Source organism: Pseudochaenichthys georgianus, chromosome 6 (genome assembly GCF_902827115.2).
Source record: "Pseudochaenichthys georgianus chromosome 6, fPseGeo1.2, whole genome shotgun sequence".
NCBI classification, from domain to species: Eukaryota; Metazoa; Chordata; class Actinopteri; order Perciformes; family Channichthyidae; genus Pseudochaenichthys; species Pseudochaenichthys georgianus.
This window is the reverse complement of record NC_047508.1, coordinates 8764597-8783393: the sequence shown is the minus strand read 5'-3', so window position 1 is coordinate 8783393 and position 18797 is coordinate 8764597. Positions and strand designations below refer to the sequence as shown.

The 18797-nt window shown below is 43.0% G+C and overlaps 1 protein-coding gene across 4 annotated transcripts in view; it reads left to right on the top strand.

Annotated features, from left to right (window-relative positions):
* The first annotated feature begins 399 nt into the window (after positions 1-399).
* kiaa1549la (KIAA1549-like a) overlaps positions 400-18797 on the top strand; it is a 187394-nt gene continuing 168996 nt past the window's right edge. For all 4 annotated transcript variants that reach the window (XM_034085732.2, XM_034085730.2, XM_034085731.2 and 1 more), the window contains exon 1: positions 400-855. In XM_034085732.2, the coding sequence (XP_033941623.1) occupies positions 627-855 (229 nt within the window). In that variant the 5' untranslated portion in view covers positions 400-626. The remainder of the gene's footprint in view (positions 856-18797) is intronic.

The window sequence follows — 18797 nt, the reverse complement described above, 5'->3', positions numbered from 1 at the left end:
ACTTGAGGAAAAGTAGCAATACCACATTGTAACATTACTATTTTACAAGTAAAAGTCCTGTATTCAAATGTGTACTTCAGTAAAAGTAGGCCTACAAAAACATTGGCATCAAAATACTTCAAGTAGGCTATATAAAGTAGACATTTTTCAATTTGTCTCACATCCATATCATAGGATAAGAAGTGACTACGTCAGCAGGTAAAAAAATGTGTGCTAGCCTACTGAATATCTTTTAGAGATATTGTAAACTAGCCATTCTGATAGTTCAAAAGTAAACTCGTTCACTACTCAATGCCAAGTGCACTTTCAGGTAATTTGAATGCTTTTATTTTGAAAGCAGCATAGACTGTTTCCGGTGTTGTTTCAGTGTATGAACGCAGCTTCCAGCAGAGATGGAGCGCGCGCTGCGGTCGCAGTAGGGACACCAGACTGCTCACACAGAAACGGACACAGTGAGACGCGCAAAAAAAGCCCTGACATCCCTTTGTTTCCGGATCGATCCCCACAGCCTCCAGCAGGCTCATGGAGAGCGGAGCCCCGCTTGTCCGCACCGGAGGCAGGTTGATCGGATGCCTTTCACCACAGCAGCGCCGTATGTTTTCCATTCAGGATTAATTGGTTGACCAATGGCTCCAAAACATGCGCTCCTCTCCAGCAGCGGCAGCGGCGGCTCCGGGGTTGGAGGGGTGAACACTAAACGAGACTCCCGCGCTTCCTCTGCGGTGGCATGGGTCCTGGATACGGGGATGGTTGCCGTGTGTTCGCCGAGGACGCGGGCGCTGGATGGGAAGCTGGCCCGGTGGTTGGGGACCGCGGTGCTGGTGCTGATGCTGCAGAGCTCCATGGCCGCTGACGGTAAGACTGTGTTTATTATCCAACCTGTGAGAGCGGTCCCTTATTCCTTATTATCAAACAACAAACGCACGCACATTTGTATGTTCTGATTCCAATGGCATCACAAGCTGGATGATTGTTAATGTCATTAACGCAGTTCTTTATTAGCCAATTTAAACAGAGCCATAAGATAACCACTGAAAACAACAGCTGTGTAAAATATGAGGCTGTCATTCTGATGCGTCTGGTGTTGTGATCTCTGAGGGGATTCATGTTGTGACTACACTTTGTTGTTTAAAAGAAACCCGATGTAGTAGCACAGGCCCTAACCGATGTCACGTCCCCAAACAAGCCGCTGGAGCGCACGGTGACCGCAGCGCCGCTCTGCCGCGCTCTGCCGCGCCGCCACAGCGCGCTCAGAGCGGCCGATTGGTTTCATTAAGAAAGAAACTTTTCATTCATTAATGGAGCATTGAGCCCCGAGGCCGTCATCCTCGAACAACATCCATAGGGGACGTTTCACAGTCGGCACGGATACATGATTTATCATCTCCTTCACAGCCATCTGAAAAAACATAAAAATAACAGCAAACACGTTCATGTTGCTTTGACTACAGCTCTTAAAGAGGACAGGACATTTTTTTAGGGAAGTCAAAAGGTTTTTTAAATAACTTAAATACAACATGAACGATACAAGGCAATTTATCTTTTTAATCCCTCTTGCATGTTTTAGCTATACTAAGATTGAGAGTTTTTTTAAATTAAAATATTATATTTCATGTTTTTTTTAACTTTATTTTTAATATTTTTCAAGCGCTGGCATTTCAACCAACCTTGGGGGGGTGTCAATGTTTGTCATTTTCAAGTAATTTTAAGCTGGTTAAGGAGGAGGCTACTGCATACATACACAAGTGATACATTCTTTATAAAAAGCAAACATCCACAAAATGTAGAAGATGTTAGTAAACGCACCTGACACTCAATAGGATTCCAATTACACTTGCCAGGTCCAGACGTGCTCAGAGATGCTCGTGACTATTAAAGGATACATTCACCCAAACTATATTAAACACGTTCCACTTAACAGTGTTTCTTACTAGCCGCGTGGATAGTTTAATTGAAGGCGTTCCTGAGGTTTGGACGTATTGGCCACTAACCTTAACCCTTGATGCCAACTCAAACTGGATGGGAACTGAATTTCAATGTCGGTGCTGGCAGCAGTGACATTTGGAACATTTGGACATTTGGAAAACCTAAATGTCAAATGTCTCTTTCCAGGAATAATGACTCGGGACAGACTGCGATATGCAATCCACCCAATTATATAATGATCCAATTGAAGCAAAGCGACACAGACATATGTAACAAAGTCTTTGCTTTTTGGTATCCTAATACACATATGTAAACATCGCATTTCATATAGAGTGAATGTCATTCAAGATATGTTTGCTTATTTGACCATTGACCAATTTAACATTAAGTTACCATTGACTGTGTGCAAAATGTAATATAAGTGTAATTGTAAATGGCTCTCAAATGTCCACAGAAAGATGATCTTCCTTATTAAGAGTAGTTCAAGATCTATTGGAAAATATCTGCTATTTTATCCAAAGAAACGATTAGCTTTTATTAACAGCACGTAATATCTTAATATCCTCCCTTCCATCAAGTACTCGATGTCCTAATAGGAGGTCAGAAGCAGAACAAAGGTCCTTTCTTCTGTTCTCCATTTGCACCGCAGGACCGATTGAATAGTTGGATGCTTTACCGGCTGCTAGTTTACGTCCTGATTATAATGTAAGTGATTGACTGGGAACGTATTCAGAGAGCCAGAAGAAGACTGCCTCAGTATCACCCTCCTCAGCAGCCTTTCTTATTAACTCTCAAATTGGAAAAGAATTAAATAGTGTCTCCCGCACTTACACATGCCGCCACCACGCAGGGTGTAATTTGATTTTAATAAAGTAAGATTACGCCCCTATAATAACCACACATATATGAAATGCGTACCCCCTTGTTAAGCACATGTTTGAGAATGAAAGAACGACAGAATACGGAGGAGATTGCCAAATTATTTGGAAAAAATACAGTTCAATCTGAGCCAAGCGCCCTCTCACATATCCTCTGTAGACCATGCTGCTGGACCAGTGAGCGACAGCTTCCCTTCACACGGGAGACTTGACTCCCCGTCTTTGACCTGGGACTCAAGTGTTGAGCAGTTTCAGGTGTTTAAGAGAGAAAACCTTCATATTGTAATTTTGTTTTCTCCATTTATTCTAATAAGCTTTATTTGTATAGCTCTTTTCATACACCAGGTGCAGCTCTCTGTGCTTCGACAACATGGCGACACATCACAAGTTAAAACAAAATAAATAAATGTGACGGATCATTACAACCTGATGTATTTCCACTATGAACACTATAAGGAGGTATACACGTTATTAACAGCAGTAAAGAAGTTATAGATAAGGGTTACAAATATACAGACACTATCGACAATACAAATGAATATACCATAGACCGTATTTACATTTGAAATGATATGAGGTCCCTCATCAACTCCAGTCAGTCACTGGGTATCCAGGTTGGGGGTCGTTGTGTGTGTGTGTGTGTGTGTGTGGGGTGGGGGGGCAGCTGTCGTTGTGAGTTCAGCCAGTTGATCGCTGAGGGGAAGCAGCTCTTCCTGAACCTGCTGGGGCTGGTGCGCAGGTTCTTGTAGCGCCTCCCAGAGGGCAGGAGAGACACATAAATAAAACAATATACAAATATATAATGATAATAATAAGGGTTAAAAGAACAATTCAACAAAACGGATGTTTTGGAGCCAGAGTGCGTGATGTATTCTTCTGTGTGTGAGCATAGTGTTTGCTCACACACAGGACGTGTGCGTTTTCTTCTGTAGGTGTTTTTCTTTTCGTTTTTTCAAGGTCTACAGAGATCTTCATCCTCAGTCAATAGCCGAGATCTATTGGTCCTTGTTACCATGGGAACAGATCTGCAGCAAGTACTTTTCTCGCAGTGTGTCTGTGTTTGTCAGTCAGGGATTGAAATAACATATGAGTAAGCGCCAGGTTCCAGTCTGTTGCCTAATCGTCAGCATCACAGATAAAGCACTCCGATGCCCTGCTAGTGTGTGAGCTTTAAGCCGAGCTGACCCTCTCTGCTGAGTCACACTGCACACACTGCTGATGTTTTCGCTACAATTAAACGTCATCTGTGCTCGTGACCCTGTTTTTAACATCTCATTATACCCAGCATGTTCAATAGCACTTCATGTTAGAGCCCGAGCGTGACAGTGTTTCTTGTCATTCGGATGTAGCGGAGGTCCCGGGGGCTCTGGGGAACAACAGGACATTAGGAGACTGCGCTGCAGCCATTTGTTTAACATGAACAAGAGCAAGTGGCCAGATAGGAGACCGTCTTCTCTTTTCATGACTTTTCCTTCCACTCTGACAAAAGGGAATAACAAGAGGGCCAACGCTACAACATGTACAGTTGATACAGGAATAGCCTGATGGTATAGTGGGGGCAACTGTTGCTGAGGAGGTAGGTGGTTGTCCTCCAAGCCGAGGAAAGGTGGTTCGATCCCCAGCCCTGCAGTCCTTGGGCAAGATACATAACCTCACATGACTCTTCATTGCCAACAGGGTTTGAGTATGTGTAAATGTTAGCAGTGTGCGAACTATACCGGGGTTTTCTTTTTTTTTGCGGGGGGTAAATGCTGATCCGTGCATTAATAGCAACAGCACAGACATAGGCCTATTATAAAGAGAAAAGCTGTTGCACACGGGGTGGTGCCACAGGTCCACATTTACATGAAACGTCCCGATGGATCATGTTCAAGTCAACAGATTTCCCGAGCATGTATGGGCTACGCAAACTTCAATCAACTTGATAATAAATAATCCACGGACCACCAATGTAACGTTTGACTGTTTAATTAAATCAACTTCAAATGACTCAAAAACAGGCTACATTGTTTCACATGGGCTATAGCCTATTACGGCTGTAGCCACACAGAGCCCAACACACACGATAAGAGCAGCCAGCGGCACCAACCATGAACAATATTAATATTGATAATACAGGCAGCTATAGCACAACACAACCCTCTCACTGCCTGGAGAGACGCCACACACACACACACACACACACACACACACACACACACACACACACACACACACACACACACACACACACACACACACACACACACACACACACACACACACACACACACACACACACACACACACACACACACACACACACACACACACACACACACACACACACACACACACACACACACACACACACACAAACTCGACGCTAAAGGGCCCCCCCTTGCATTGGAAAGTGACGACAGCGACCCTGACATAACGTCAACATAGGCCGAGTTGGAAGTGAGAATGCGTTGGTAAAAGAGCTTTGAGGCGTCCTAAAGACTGGACAAGAGCTATATAAATGCGTTAACATTTAACAAAGTTAACATTTGACTACTAGATGTTGATATTTTGAAGAAAAAAATGGTAGCTGCAGTTGTGTTGAGTTATTGTTTTTTCTTTGCTTGGAGCAAATAATTCAAAATCCATTTCAGTGTAACATGATCCATGTGTTGGTCCCACATCTCACATTGGAATACAGACATGCATAGATGATAAACACCTTATGGGAGAAAATAACACTGACACAACCAAGAAAATAATGGTACTACAATCAAGCATGGCCTTGAAACATTATCAAAGGCAATATCTTCTTATTTGAAGTGTAGTATAGTATAGATGTAAAATAAAATACAGTGCAGGAAGAGCTGAGCATTTCATTTTCAACAGATGCTTGTGAAAAGATATTGAGCAAAAAATAAACACATTTTAGCACAATGAATGACAAACGCCAGTGTGTAATGTGCAACCAAAGTGCAGTCAGAGGTCTGCTGCTAAAATGAACACCAACTGGTAATTGAGGCAGTGCGGCATCTGTCCATTCACATAGCGTCATTACGTGAATCCTGCTTTCTCTGCTATATTTCCATATGATGGGTCGTGGTGTTTCTGTATGAGACTCTGCTGTACAGTGTGTGTGTGTGTGTGTGTGTGTGTGTGTGTGTGTGTGTGTGTGTGTGTGTGTGTGTGTGTGTGTGTGTAGAAGTGGGAGTTGGAGGTGCGGAGGGGTGCAGGTGAGAAGCTAAGCTGACAGAGATGGACCACTTCACTTACCTGAGACGACGGTACCATCTTTAATGATGTTACGCACATCCGGGGGGCCGGTCACACAGACACAGACACAAACACACACACACACACACACACACACACACACACACACACACACACACACACACACACACACACACACACACACACACACACACACACACACACACACACACACACACACACACACACACACACACACACAACACAACGGCTCGTCTTCTTGTGTCTTTTCAGCCCCCAAGTTAACGTTAGCTGTCAAGTTAGCACTAGCACTGACGTTAGCGCCCTCCTCTCTCGGTTCTGTTGTAGCAGCAGTCACAACGTACGATGTGCTACCACCAGCTACATTCGGTGTCTTCTTGATCAGGTTGTTTGGCCGTCTTTTTAAAGAAATTGCCCAAGGTAAGTTGTTTTTTTCTTTTCGACATGTCAGCAGCAGCAACAATGCCTGGTAAACATGCAGTGCCAACTAAACGAGCTTGCGAGTGAGTGGGTAGTGGGTGGAGCTGCGGGCAGCGTGCAAGCAGGCGACACTTTTTTCATGAATCATAAACTCTAAATATAATTTTATTTCACTTATTTTACACCTTTGAAAAAAAAAACATGCCCAAAATGGAATTTATTTGGTCATCATATCAGTATTTATCAGCTCCCCCCAAATGTCACAAACCATGTTCCCAGGGGAGCTCATGTCACCACTAGGGGAGCTATAGCTCCCCCTGCTCCCCTCCAGTTCGCACCTGAATGTTAGTCCCTCTGAGAAAGTTGCAACTTGTATGGCAGCCTCCGTGTGGAGGTAGTTCTGGTTTAACGTTTTTGTGTGTAAAGAGATCAATAACCTGTGTAAATGCTGTTTGTTTATCTTTAAATGAATTATAGTATTCACAGATGTTTCATGTTTCTTTGCATTTCGGAAGGTGTTTTAAATGTACACATTTTTTACACTTTTCATATCGATTATTTCTCTGTTCACCGAATAGACAAATCTACCTCCATACCTCTGCTTCTGTATGCATCTGTTTGAAATGGTGAATGCTAAGGGAAAAGACCGGGGAAGCACAATCCATTTCCCGTTTATATATGAACACACACATGAACATACATGTGTTGTAAAGATACGAGAGATGGTAGAAACCATTAAGGCTGGGTTTTGTTAAAACAATTATTTACTTCTGCCAATAGGATACCTAAGTGTCAGTACAGATGGCTAAAGAAATGTTTTCCGATCCCACATGTTGATGAATATAAACACAGCTGTGTTCAGAGACACCTCAGCATGTGAAAAAGCAAACTATAAAACACAGGCTTGTCTAGCGAAAAGGTTACACTTCACTCAACCTTCACATCGCACAATGTGACATCCATCCAGCGCTCACTCCTGTTGGATTACTTTGTAACAGGAATCCTGCAGGTCCTCCTTGTGATCGCTGAGAGAAGGACTAAGGTGCTGTTTACACGAGAATACAAACGGTTGTATCAGTTACGAGGCCGTAACGGAAACGCGGAAACGAACACCGCAAACTACACTCTAAAAACAAATGCCTTGGCTCAACAAAGAAAATCAACGCAACTGTTTGCATCGATGGTTATTGAGTTAAGACAACTTCTAATGAAATTGTCTTAAAGCAACAAAGTTATTTGAGTTAGGGGAGAAGGCTTTCCCTCTACAGTCAGAGGTGTTTTTAATTACCACTTACTTCATAATTGGTAGCATGAACACAAGTTTTGAAGTTGATTAAGTTGTTCCGACTAGTTTTACTAGTTTTTTATATATACAGTCTATGGTTTTACCGTATGATTTAAAAGGAATTGTAAGTTGTATGTACTTAATTACCATCATTGTGAACACACGTTTTTAAGTTGACAACCATTTATAAATTAAGTTGCTCTAAATATTAGGCAATTCACTTTATTTTGAACTGCAGTTGTTTATTTCAACACATGATGTTTCAATCAGGAGAGAATTCATTTAGTTTGAACATTTATTGACACATGCCATATGATAAGATGCATGAACACCTGAACTCACAGCTGACTGCAGGAGAGAGGAGAACCGTTTTATAGTTTGGCTGCAGCTCGCTGATTGGCTGCTGGAGAATGAGGTGAAATGTGATAGGTTAAAGAGAACGCCTGTGATGAGCTGATTATATGCAGCTGCGGAGTGAAAGTATTACACCCAGTCTTCCTGAAAGAACTTGCGCTGAGCTTCATTTCAATCTTGAAAAAAAAAGATAAATAACACAAATGGCCCCACAAATAATAAATAAACACATTAGCCGTATTACCGTGGGACATGGGGAAACAGCAAATACATGCTGCCATCACATCGAAGTTAGAGGCCTTTGCAGATTTAAAAGCAGTGCCAAATATGTCAAATCAAATAGTTTTTGTAAAACTACAGAAACAAACTCTCAATGGCCACCAGTCTGCAGATCACACACATCAATTTTACAAAAGATGTAACAAAGATGTTTACATTGTCGACAGTGATTTTTAATTACGTCGCTAAAATGTTGTGGCGGAAGTACAGCGCCACTTACAGGCCCGGCATATGTACTACAGCGTTTCCAGTGCTTTCGAGCGGTCTCGTTTGCAGTGTTTACCATGTGATAAGCCTTCAAAGATATGCATGTCAGAACGCAGATGTCAATTTCTAATGCTTGCTTATCCACGGACATATTTTGGTTGGTACCAAAAAACACCAGTCTGATTTTGGAGACAGTGCTTGTACTGGGCACTAAAAAATCGAAACTCCAAACATAAGTTCAATATTGACAAATATTGGGGGGGGGACACATCCTCATGCTCTGCTTTGGTTACAACTATGACACTGACTGCCCATGTGCAGGTACTGTAATTAGAGCTCAGTTTAAGACTGTTCTGTAAAGGAGAGGCCCATACATAATGCCCGCTTCACGACTTTTATGATATTTGGACTATATGTTGGACCAACTTCTTACTGTCTGAGCAAATACAGCATGTTGAAATACATCTTGGTCTTAAATGGGGGAAACAGACAATTCCCTGAATGGGACGGAGAGGAATTGAGTCTCGCCACAAAGTCACTGATAAATCCTTTGCTGATCGTCCTGTGTCTGCTGTCACTGATTGGGTGAAGAACGGCCTGGCTCCTTTCCGTCTCCTGTGGTTTCTGAGAGCGCAGGAGTTGGCGAAGGATCAGAGCTCTGAGAGCCGGCGCTCCGTGAAACTGATTAGAAGTGTAGAGTCTGTACCCAGAAATAAAGTTCTTGCGTGGAGTCTGAAGAAAAGCAGTGTTACATCCGTATCAGAAAGCAAGACGAAAGCGGTAATCAGTCAGCTTCAGACGCTTACTGAGGTTGAATTTAAATGTGATTACAAAGTCGACGCGATTCCAGCTCAACGTAAAGATTGACATTAAGGTGGTGTTTTATGCATGCTCCATATCCACGCAGGCACACACAGTGAACTTGATGACATCGGGATATGCAAAGCTGCTTTGGAAGCAACATCGTGTCACAATGACTCATACCATATCTGGGTTTGCATTGGAATATCAAAAGGATAACATCTACACATACATATCTTTAATAAGCATGAAGAATGCCTTCATTCAATGTGAACGTGCACAAGGTCCACGGTGCACTTAAGCACAGAGCTGGTGCTTAATGCATGGAGGCTGTCAGGCGGGATGGACACGTTGATGATGGCTGACAGATGAGAACGCTTGCTATGCTACAACCTGCTTTACCTGATGTGATAAAGATTCACACACACACACACACACACACACACACACACACACACACACACACACACACACACACACACACACACACACACACACACACACACACACACACACACACACACACACACACACACACACACACACACACACACACACACACACACACACACACACACACACACACACACACACACACACACTTTGGATGAGTTTTCACTTTATCCAAATTGTAAATTGTTGCCTTCTTTAAAGTTATTAGTAATTCAAGATTAATTATTAAATTAAATGTGGTACATAACATAGAATAAATAAAATAACTTTGACTTGATCATTTTGTTCACAACATTAGACCTTGTCCTCTAATCTTGCTTTCCTACATTTGTTAATGACGTATTATCAGTGCACTAAGTCAGTGACATGTTCCTTTACATGAAACATACACTGGGATCTATGAAGAGTTAAACCATCAGACATCAATCTGCTGATATTTCAAGAGATCACGTGTATTTATCTGTTGTGAAAATAGTTACGGGCCTTTAAGAGAAAAGGCAGCAGTGTACTGTGGCTGCCTCAAGGATACAAGTCGAATGTTGCGCCTGTGATTTAAGGTCAGCCCTCAGCTGTCGCCACGCTGCAACACGTTGTCCTCTATCTGCAGAGCTCAGGCGAGTGGAGGTGTTGCTGCACATGTAAGAGGAGGACTTGATCTAAGGCCAAAGTTCCTGCCTATGGTCCCAGAGGCAGGAGGGGGGGGGGGGGGGGCATCCTCAGCATTAAAGCAGCAGCGGCTCGCTTTGCATCGCTCCGCTCGGCTGCGCCCCACTCTGCCCTCCTCTGTTCCTCTCTGATTATGCACCGCCGGAGCTTTGCACACAGAAAAGGAAATTGGATGGAAGTTGAGCTTTTGAATACCACGCATATTTCAACTACAAGCATTCGAGTATTCTGACATTGGAAGGCAGCGGGGACTAAATCAACCCTGTTATATATGTAGAATTAGAGAAAGACGTTCATTTAAAAATGATTTGAGGAAGAATATAACAACTACTTAAATAATATACCTCTTTTGACTAATCTTTGGAAACAGGAGGGCAGAAATGCTGTTTTCAGCCCATCAAATGTGTTTTCTTTCACCAAACGCCTTGATGTTCTCGTAATGTAGTACGTTCTCTTTGCAATATGTCATGTTCATGATGCAGCTGCACTTCAGAGACTCCTCTCTGCCAGTACAGCCTCTGAAATGATGCACGCTCATGTCTTACATCTCCAGAGGCAGCGCCATATTTCCTCTCCCTGTTGCCAGGCAGAAACACAGAAGGGAGATTATTCTGTACAGTCTGGCTCACATTGTTGTTGCTAACCAGGCTGAACATCTCTGACACGACTACACCTCATCCTTTTACCATGCATCACACTGTACACAGCGCCTTCTGCTCCTCTCCGGAGTTAACAATCTGTCCCTGGAATAAGTGCAAGTGTGTTTGAGTGAGGAATATCCAGAGACTCAGTGAGAAAGGCAGATCGTAAATAAGCTTGTACATTAAATACATTATGCATGGCCTGCTACAGATCATACAGGGAGGCAGTGCTGTCTTGGATACATCGCATTTTATAAGCCCAATTAGCCACACTTTGTACTTCTCTATTCTGCAGGGGCTGTGAGCGGTTTCATGTGTCCTCGCCGCTGTGTTTAAGGGAAGGTTAATTATTTCCCGTGCGAGAATCACTTTTAATCTTCAAAAGCGCTTACACATGAGAACACTTCTGGTGTTCAAAGCCCACTCATGTGCTCACACGCTACACGATGTGCCGCCGTCTGTTTAGTGTCATGCGATGCGGTGTGGAAGGCTAGTCTTGATGTGTCTAAAGGGAACTCACAGTATGGAGTTGTACATGCAGATGTGTGCAGGTATTTAGCTTCTCGCAGTTAACTGGAGACATGTGTGTGCATCCCTCCAGATGTTGTGTAATGCATACAAGGTGACATGTTTTAATGACTGTCTGCGTTGACCAATGAACATCTGCATTGCGTGTAATAAGGCAAAACAAAATTGATATGGAGTAAATTTACTGATGACATCTAGCATAACTCTAAGTCCTGGGTTTATTTGCAGATGTTTTTAATTTGTAGTTATGTGCTAAAAAACAGGTACACATAGCAAAGGAGGTAAGATTCAAGCTTAATGTTAAGCTACACCTCCAACCTGCATGTTTTACTCCTCAAATGGTCTGTTTCTGTAGTGTATAATGTCCATAGACGAAATGTTAGGGTATTATATATATAAAGCGTACGTTTTACTCTTAGAATTCAGTGGCTAAAATAATATGGAGGATAGTAAATATAATGCAAATCTGACATTTTAATTAGCTGTCGTAACATTTTTTCTTGTAAAATAAGATTGTGTCATGGCACATTAGGAAAAGCCCAGGCGTAAATAATAAAGTAATGTAATATATCCTTTACAATATGATTTGTTATGTTTAAGAAGTAGATACTTTTCTGAACAGAAGGAACAATTAGTTTAACTGTGACGTCTTTGCATGTCTGAGTATTTTACTCAGATTGATCCTTTCACACGGATCACCCACATCACAGGAACTGATATGCCCATATGTTAAATAATGAGGGGGACGTTTCATTAACCTGATCAAATGCTGAGATGTTGCTCATGCAATGATTAATAAGATATTGACTAATATAGATGATAACATGCTGAGTCACTCCCACAAACATGTGTGCTCTATTTCTATTTACTTCAAAAGTTTTACTTTTTTCCCTGTTTATTGGATTCAGCCTGAACTCCAAAACATGTACGGGTTTGACGGGCAGAAGGAGAGTACACCCTGTCCCAACTTTAGAGATATTATTAACCCTGAAATCGTACATTCCCTACCAGAGGACACTGGGTGGACGTGCACATCCCAAAAGACGCGCTGAAAGACTAACGGTGTCAGAAAAGCACCTTCCGATTGGCTAACTATGAAGGGAAATAGATAAGCAATGTCACCTTTGTACCAGACTGGCAGCGTCAGAATAATAGTCTATTTTCCTGCAAAAATAGGTATCCTGGATTTTGTTATACTATTGAGTGGTGCAGGAATAAGTAATCAACTGGGAAATGAGTTAGCATTTTAGGACTTCCATGTTCCCTTGTCTTAAAGTCAAAGGTTTTTGGAATGCTTTTTTGGTTAAATGCCTGAAACAAGATATGTAGTTATTAAAAGCTTACAAGGTTTTATTATACGACATAAAATATGTAACTAAATACCCAACTCGTGAATGCCTGAAGATTTTAAGTGACCTAAAACAGCGATTGACAACAAGTGTCTAATTAGGACTACAAACGCCATCAAGGTGAACATTAGCCATCTTTAGCTTAGCAGAGAGGTGATTTACATTAACGCCAACACTTTTGTAAAATAGATGTTAATATACGGAAGTTATAATGTTGAACTGTGACGGGGTTCTATTTCTCCGTTCAAAACATGGCTTAGTCGGTTGTTTAAGCTCCAAAAACACTTTATTTATATCAGCAACAAAACAAAATAACGAACCAGCACAACTTAAACAGAATAAATAAATCCAAAACAGGCCGTCCTGCACTCATCAGAGTAAACATGCTCCGGTGTTGCCTTCTCTGCAACCATCTCCTGAACATGTCCCAGCTGTTGCCTTCATTGCAACATTCTTCTGAGTCCTCTTCCAGGGCCAACACCGTCCATTTTGAGCTCATAGCTCCTCCCACAGGCTTACCGTCAACAGGTGACGCAATTACCTCAAACCACATTGTCAACATAAAAGAATCCGACCCAAACATAAACAGGGTAACCACCTCTTAACATAATCATTTAACAAATTAACAAATTAACAAATGCACAATAAATAATAAATTGCATGGTTCATTTGGGGAGAGAGCAGGAAATGTTTGGTGTGTGTGTGGTGCAGGGTGCGAACTGGAGGGGAGCAGGGGGAGCTATGGCTCCCCTAGTGGTGACATGAGCTCCCCTGGGAACATGGTTTGTGACATTTGGGGGGAGCTCTCTAAAATACTGATATGATGACCAAAAATTCCATTTTGGGCATGTTTTTTTCAAAGGTGTAAAATAAGTGAAATAAAATTATATTTAGAGTTTATGATTCATGAAAAAAGTGTCGCCTGCTTGCACGCTGCCCGCAGCTCCACCCCCACTCACTCACACGCTCGTTTAGTTGGCACTGCATGTTTACCAGGCATTGCTGCTGCTGCTGACATGTCGAAAAGAAAAAAACAACTTACCTTGGGCAATTTCTTTAAAAAGACGGCCAAACAACCTGATCAAGAAGACCAACCGAATGTAGCTGGTGGTAGCACATCGCACATTGTAACTGCTGCTACAACAGAACCGAGAGAGGAGGGAGCTAACGCTAGTGCTAACTTGACAGCTAACTTTAACTTGGGGGCTGAAGAGTCACAAGAAGACGAGCCAAGAGAAGCTAACTTGTTGACAACTACCATAGTAGAGGTCGAAGGAGATGTGGAAGAAGATGACGAAGATGCTGCTGATGACCACCACACCTGTTCTTCCTCTTCCTCCCTGCCTGCTGCTCCAGATGGGGCGGGCGAAGTTGCTGCGGTGGTCCCGCGGCCGCCGGCTGGCTGGACCAGCCAACAGTGGAGTGAGTGGATCACACGCCTCCCATGGCTGTTCTCCAAGGATGGATGCATAGGCTGTACTGTTTGCAGGGATGCTAAAAGCCTTCTCCTCAGTAGGGCTACTGATAAAGGTGGAGCGCACTTATCAGAAGAATGGATGAACGGGGACGTAACCAGTAAAACAAAGAACAACTTGCGTAAGAAAATCTACAAGCATCGGGATAGTGTGGCGCACAACAGGGCAGTTGAACTGGCAGAAACAAGAAAACAAGCAATACTGCCGAACCAGATTCTCGCAATCAACGCAAAGTTGTCAGAGGAAACGTCCAATGCTTTCAGATCCGCCTATATGATAGCAAAGGAAAGGATGGCATTTAAAAAACTCCCACCTGTCATGCAGCTCCAAGAGATCAATGGGGCAAAGGTAGGCGCTGTACACAGATCGGACAAATCCTGTGCTGAGATGATTGGCCACATTGCACTCGAAATGAAGAAAAAATGTGTTTCTAATGTTATAAAAGCTCAGTCAAAAATAAGCATCACTATCGATGAGAGCACTGGGCACGGACGTGCATATATGATTTGATATGTGAGATGTGACGTGACAGGAAAGGGAGATGTGGATAATGTCTTTTTAGACCTCACGGAGTTAGCCCAGGGCAGACGCCGAGTCCATCTACAACAGCCTGAGAGAGGCTCCACGTGCCGCAGGTTTTGATGACGAGTTTTTGTTTAACAATCTCATCAGCATAGCCACTGACGGCTGTCCCCACTGGCAAACACAGTGGGGGCATTGCGCGGCTAAAACAGGACTTCCCCAAAATCCAGTCTATACATTGTCTTTGCCACCGGCTAGAATTGGCAGTCCATGACTCTCTCAAACTTGTTGCTGGATGTAACCACTTCGAGATTTTCGTTTCAAAGTTGTACACTTTGTACAATCAGCCCGCAAAGAATGTGAGACTCCTGGAGGAGGCAGCAGCGGAGTTGAATATGCAGCTTTTAAAAATCGGGCAGATTTTTACCATCAGGTGGGTGTCAAGCAGTTTTAGAACTGTTAAAGCCGTCTGGAACAACTACCCTGCTTTAAAGTCGCAAGTGAGGATCCATCTCGTAATGACACTGAAAGGAAGAAATTCCTTGGGCCCCATAAAAAACTCTCAAACGCTGGATTTGTAGCCGATCTGGCTTGCATGAAAGACATGCTTCGTGAGCTGCAGGCCCTGCCACTAAGGTTGCAGCAAATGGACATGGATATAGTGAGCGCTAGTTGTCAGATTCAGCAGTGCATCGATGTACTTTCTGCTATGAAAGAGTGTGGAGGTAAATCAGCACAGAAGGCCGAGGAATGCATAGCACAAGGACTGTTCAAAGGTTTGGAGCTAGTAGAGAGCAGCGGTCAGATTAAAAGGGGTCAGTTCTATCAGTCTGTGATCGACAATCTTACGAAGCGAATGCCAGAGTCAGATCTCGTTCATATGCTCAAACCCCTCAACAAGCGCTTTTGGCCACAGGACCGCAACGCACTTGTACTTTATGGGGAAAGAGAAATACGGGCCCTTGCGAAAGCACTCGGTGAATCTGCCAGTGAAGCAGTGCAGGAGTTTCGCGACTGGAAGTTACAAGATGCTGCACCTGCAGCAGGCAAAACGCTGGAGAAACTGTCCATAGCAGGCAGAACATACCTGCCCACTTCATCGGAGTGCGAGAGGGGCTTTTCAGCTGTGAATGCCACTGACAGTAAGACTCGCAATAGACTGCGTGAAGCCAGCATCTCATCACTACTGTTTGTGGACCTTAATGGACCTCCACTGGAGAGATTCGATCCAATGCTTTTCATCCCATCTTGGCTTAAATCGGGTCATCGTCTGTCCACATCATGGGCTAGTGGACCTAGAGCAAAAGCAGCTGAGCCCAGGCCGCTGTGGTCGCTTTTGTGTTAGGTAAGGCCCGCTTTTCCTGTAATGTTGCTGTGTTGTAGGCCTATGGATTGCTGTGATAGGCCTACATATGAGAGAAGGGCTATGTGCATCGTTGTGTTGTGTGTGTGTGGCGTCTCTCCAGGCAGTGAGAGGGTTGTGTTGTGCTATAGCTGCCTGTATTATCAATATTAATATTGTTCATGGTTGGTGCCGCTGGCTGCTCTTATCGTGTGTGTTCGGCTCTGTGTGGCTACAGCCGTAATAGGCTATAGCCCATGTGAAATAATGTAGCCTGTTTTTGAGTCATTTGAAGTTGATTTAATTAAACAGTCAAACGTTACATTGGTGGTCCGTGGATTATTTATTATCAAGTTGATTGAAGTTTGCGTAGCCCATACATGCTCGGGAAATCTGTTGACATGAACATGATCCATCGGGACGTTTCATGTAAATGTAGACCGCAGGGTTCGAGTTATAAACTGAGCTCTATGGGGGTCTTTAAAACTAACGCGTGCGCGCACGCACACAAATCAAAATCAAATCAAGTTTTATTTATATAGCACATTTATAAACGATTTGTGGTCGAGCCAAAGTGCTGTACATATAATAAAATTAGCCTACACACAGCAGCAGCCCTCTACTTGTTACACACTTAAATATGAAAAGGTTCAACTGCACACACACCTTCTCGGCTCGCGCAGGCATAGATTGCCTAATAATGCATTGCGCACCTTGGAGGTCATTCAAGAGATGCGTAGTTCTTTTGGAAAACATGTTTTTCTTTTAGCCTATTTACCTCGTTAACGTAAATCATACTCATTACATTGTCACATGCATTATTTATGATTCAAATAATGGTTGTTGGTAATGTATTAACCTAATTATCGACACCCACAGATGTATGATTTCACTGCGTCCGTGGGAGCTCAGACCCTCCTTCAGCTCCCATTGGCTCCCACATAACTCGAACCCTGTGTAGACCTGTGGCACCACCTCTCTTTATAATAGGCCTATGTCTGTGCTGTTGCTATTAATGCACGGATCAACATTTACCCCCCCCCCCCCCCCCCCAAAAAAAAGAAACCGGCTCCCCCGGAGACCGTGCCATAGTTCGCACACTGGTGTGGTGTGTGTGTGTGTGTGTCACATGAACAAATTGTGAAAGTATAAACACATACCTTATTTTCTGAATATTCCGAAATCCAATAAATAGATCCCATTGCTTTTGATGAGGGAGACTTGTGATGCTAACTTCCGGATCAGGCCACACACATAGGTCATCACTCTTTTGTCTTGAACAAGAACATTTATTTTTCACCTGTCACTAAAAATAATGAGATAAAAACGACGTACATGCTTTCGTCTGAACCCTCTGCTGTTCTTGAAAGGCTTTTACATAAATCAGAGCATTTGTCTTCAGAGGCCTCAGTGTTTTTGCACACTGCACTCACACCATCCTGTCTTCAAGTTGTGTTTGTATCATTCCCTCCAGTCTCAAGTTGCACCACTTTTCCGCCGCTTTACACAATCCAGCACGCAGCCAATGCAATCCAGCTAGCAAAGACTGTTGGAAAAGATCCACTTTCTCACATGAAACTTGTACGGTTGAAGCTCTTTTCAAAGATTTGGCAGGGACAGGGACAATGCACAGCAATGAACATTTAAAACATTCAAATGTGTCAAGCGTAACAGTGCCAGATTTAGCTTTGAGCTAATTTCCATCCGCAGTCCCTCACATAAAACATTTAAGAAAATTACATTTTACAAACATAGCAAAAACAAAATACATGATATGCAAAAAGTGCAAAAGAGCAAGAGCAGCATACACAAGTATTTATGACATGGTGATACAATATAGCAGCTACGAGTAGGGTTGGGTACCGAGAACCAACATTTAGATTCCAACGGCATCATTTAGAAATGTGAATTTCGGTTCCGCTTTTCGATGCCTGAGTAAATGTTTCTCGCCGCTCTCCGTAGCCTACTGTATGACTGCGGGCGTTGTACCTACACTTCCTACAGCGTAACCTGCGACCAGGGCCGGTGTCAGTACCAGATATGTTCGGGCTACCAGATATGTTCGGGTGTATTTCCGTCGCACCCGTCATATCCGTCTACTCACCTCCCTCTGCTGCCAGCGCTCTGCTGCCACACACCGGCCGTCTGCGGAACTGCAGCCGGAGGAATTCGGTACAGCTTGTTATGTGTGTGTACTTGTGCACATAAATGTTTCTAATTATTTACAATTAAAAAATATATATATTCTGCGTTACTTTAGCCATCACTTTTATAAGGCCACGAGATTAGATAATTCCGAAATGTGTAGATAGAATACATATCTTTCAGGTTGTTATTTTGTCATTGTTTAATGTTTTATTTACCTTTTAGTATTTTTATATAGTATCTGAACTTTGGAGAGGAGTTGGGAGACACACGACACATCAAATCACATCTA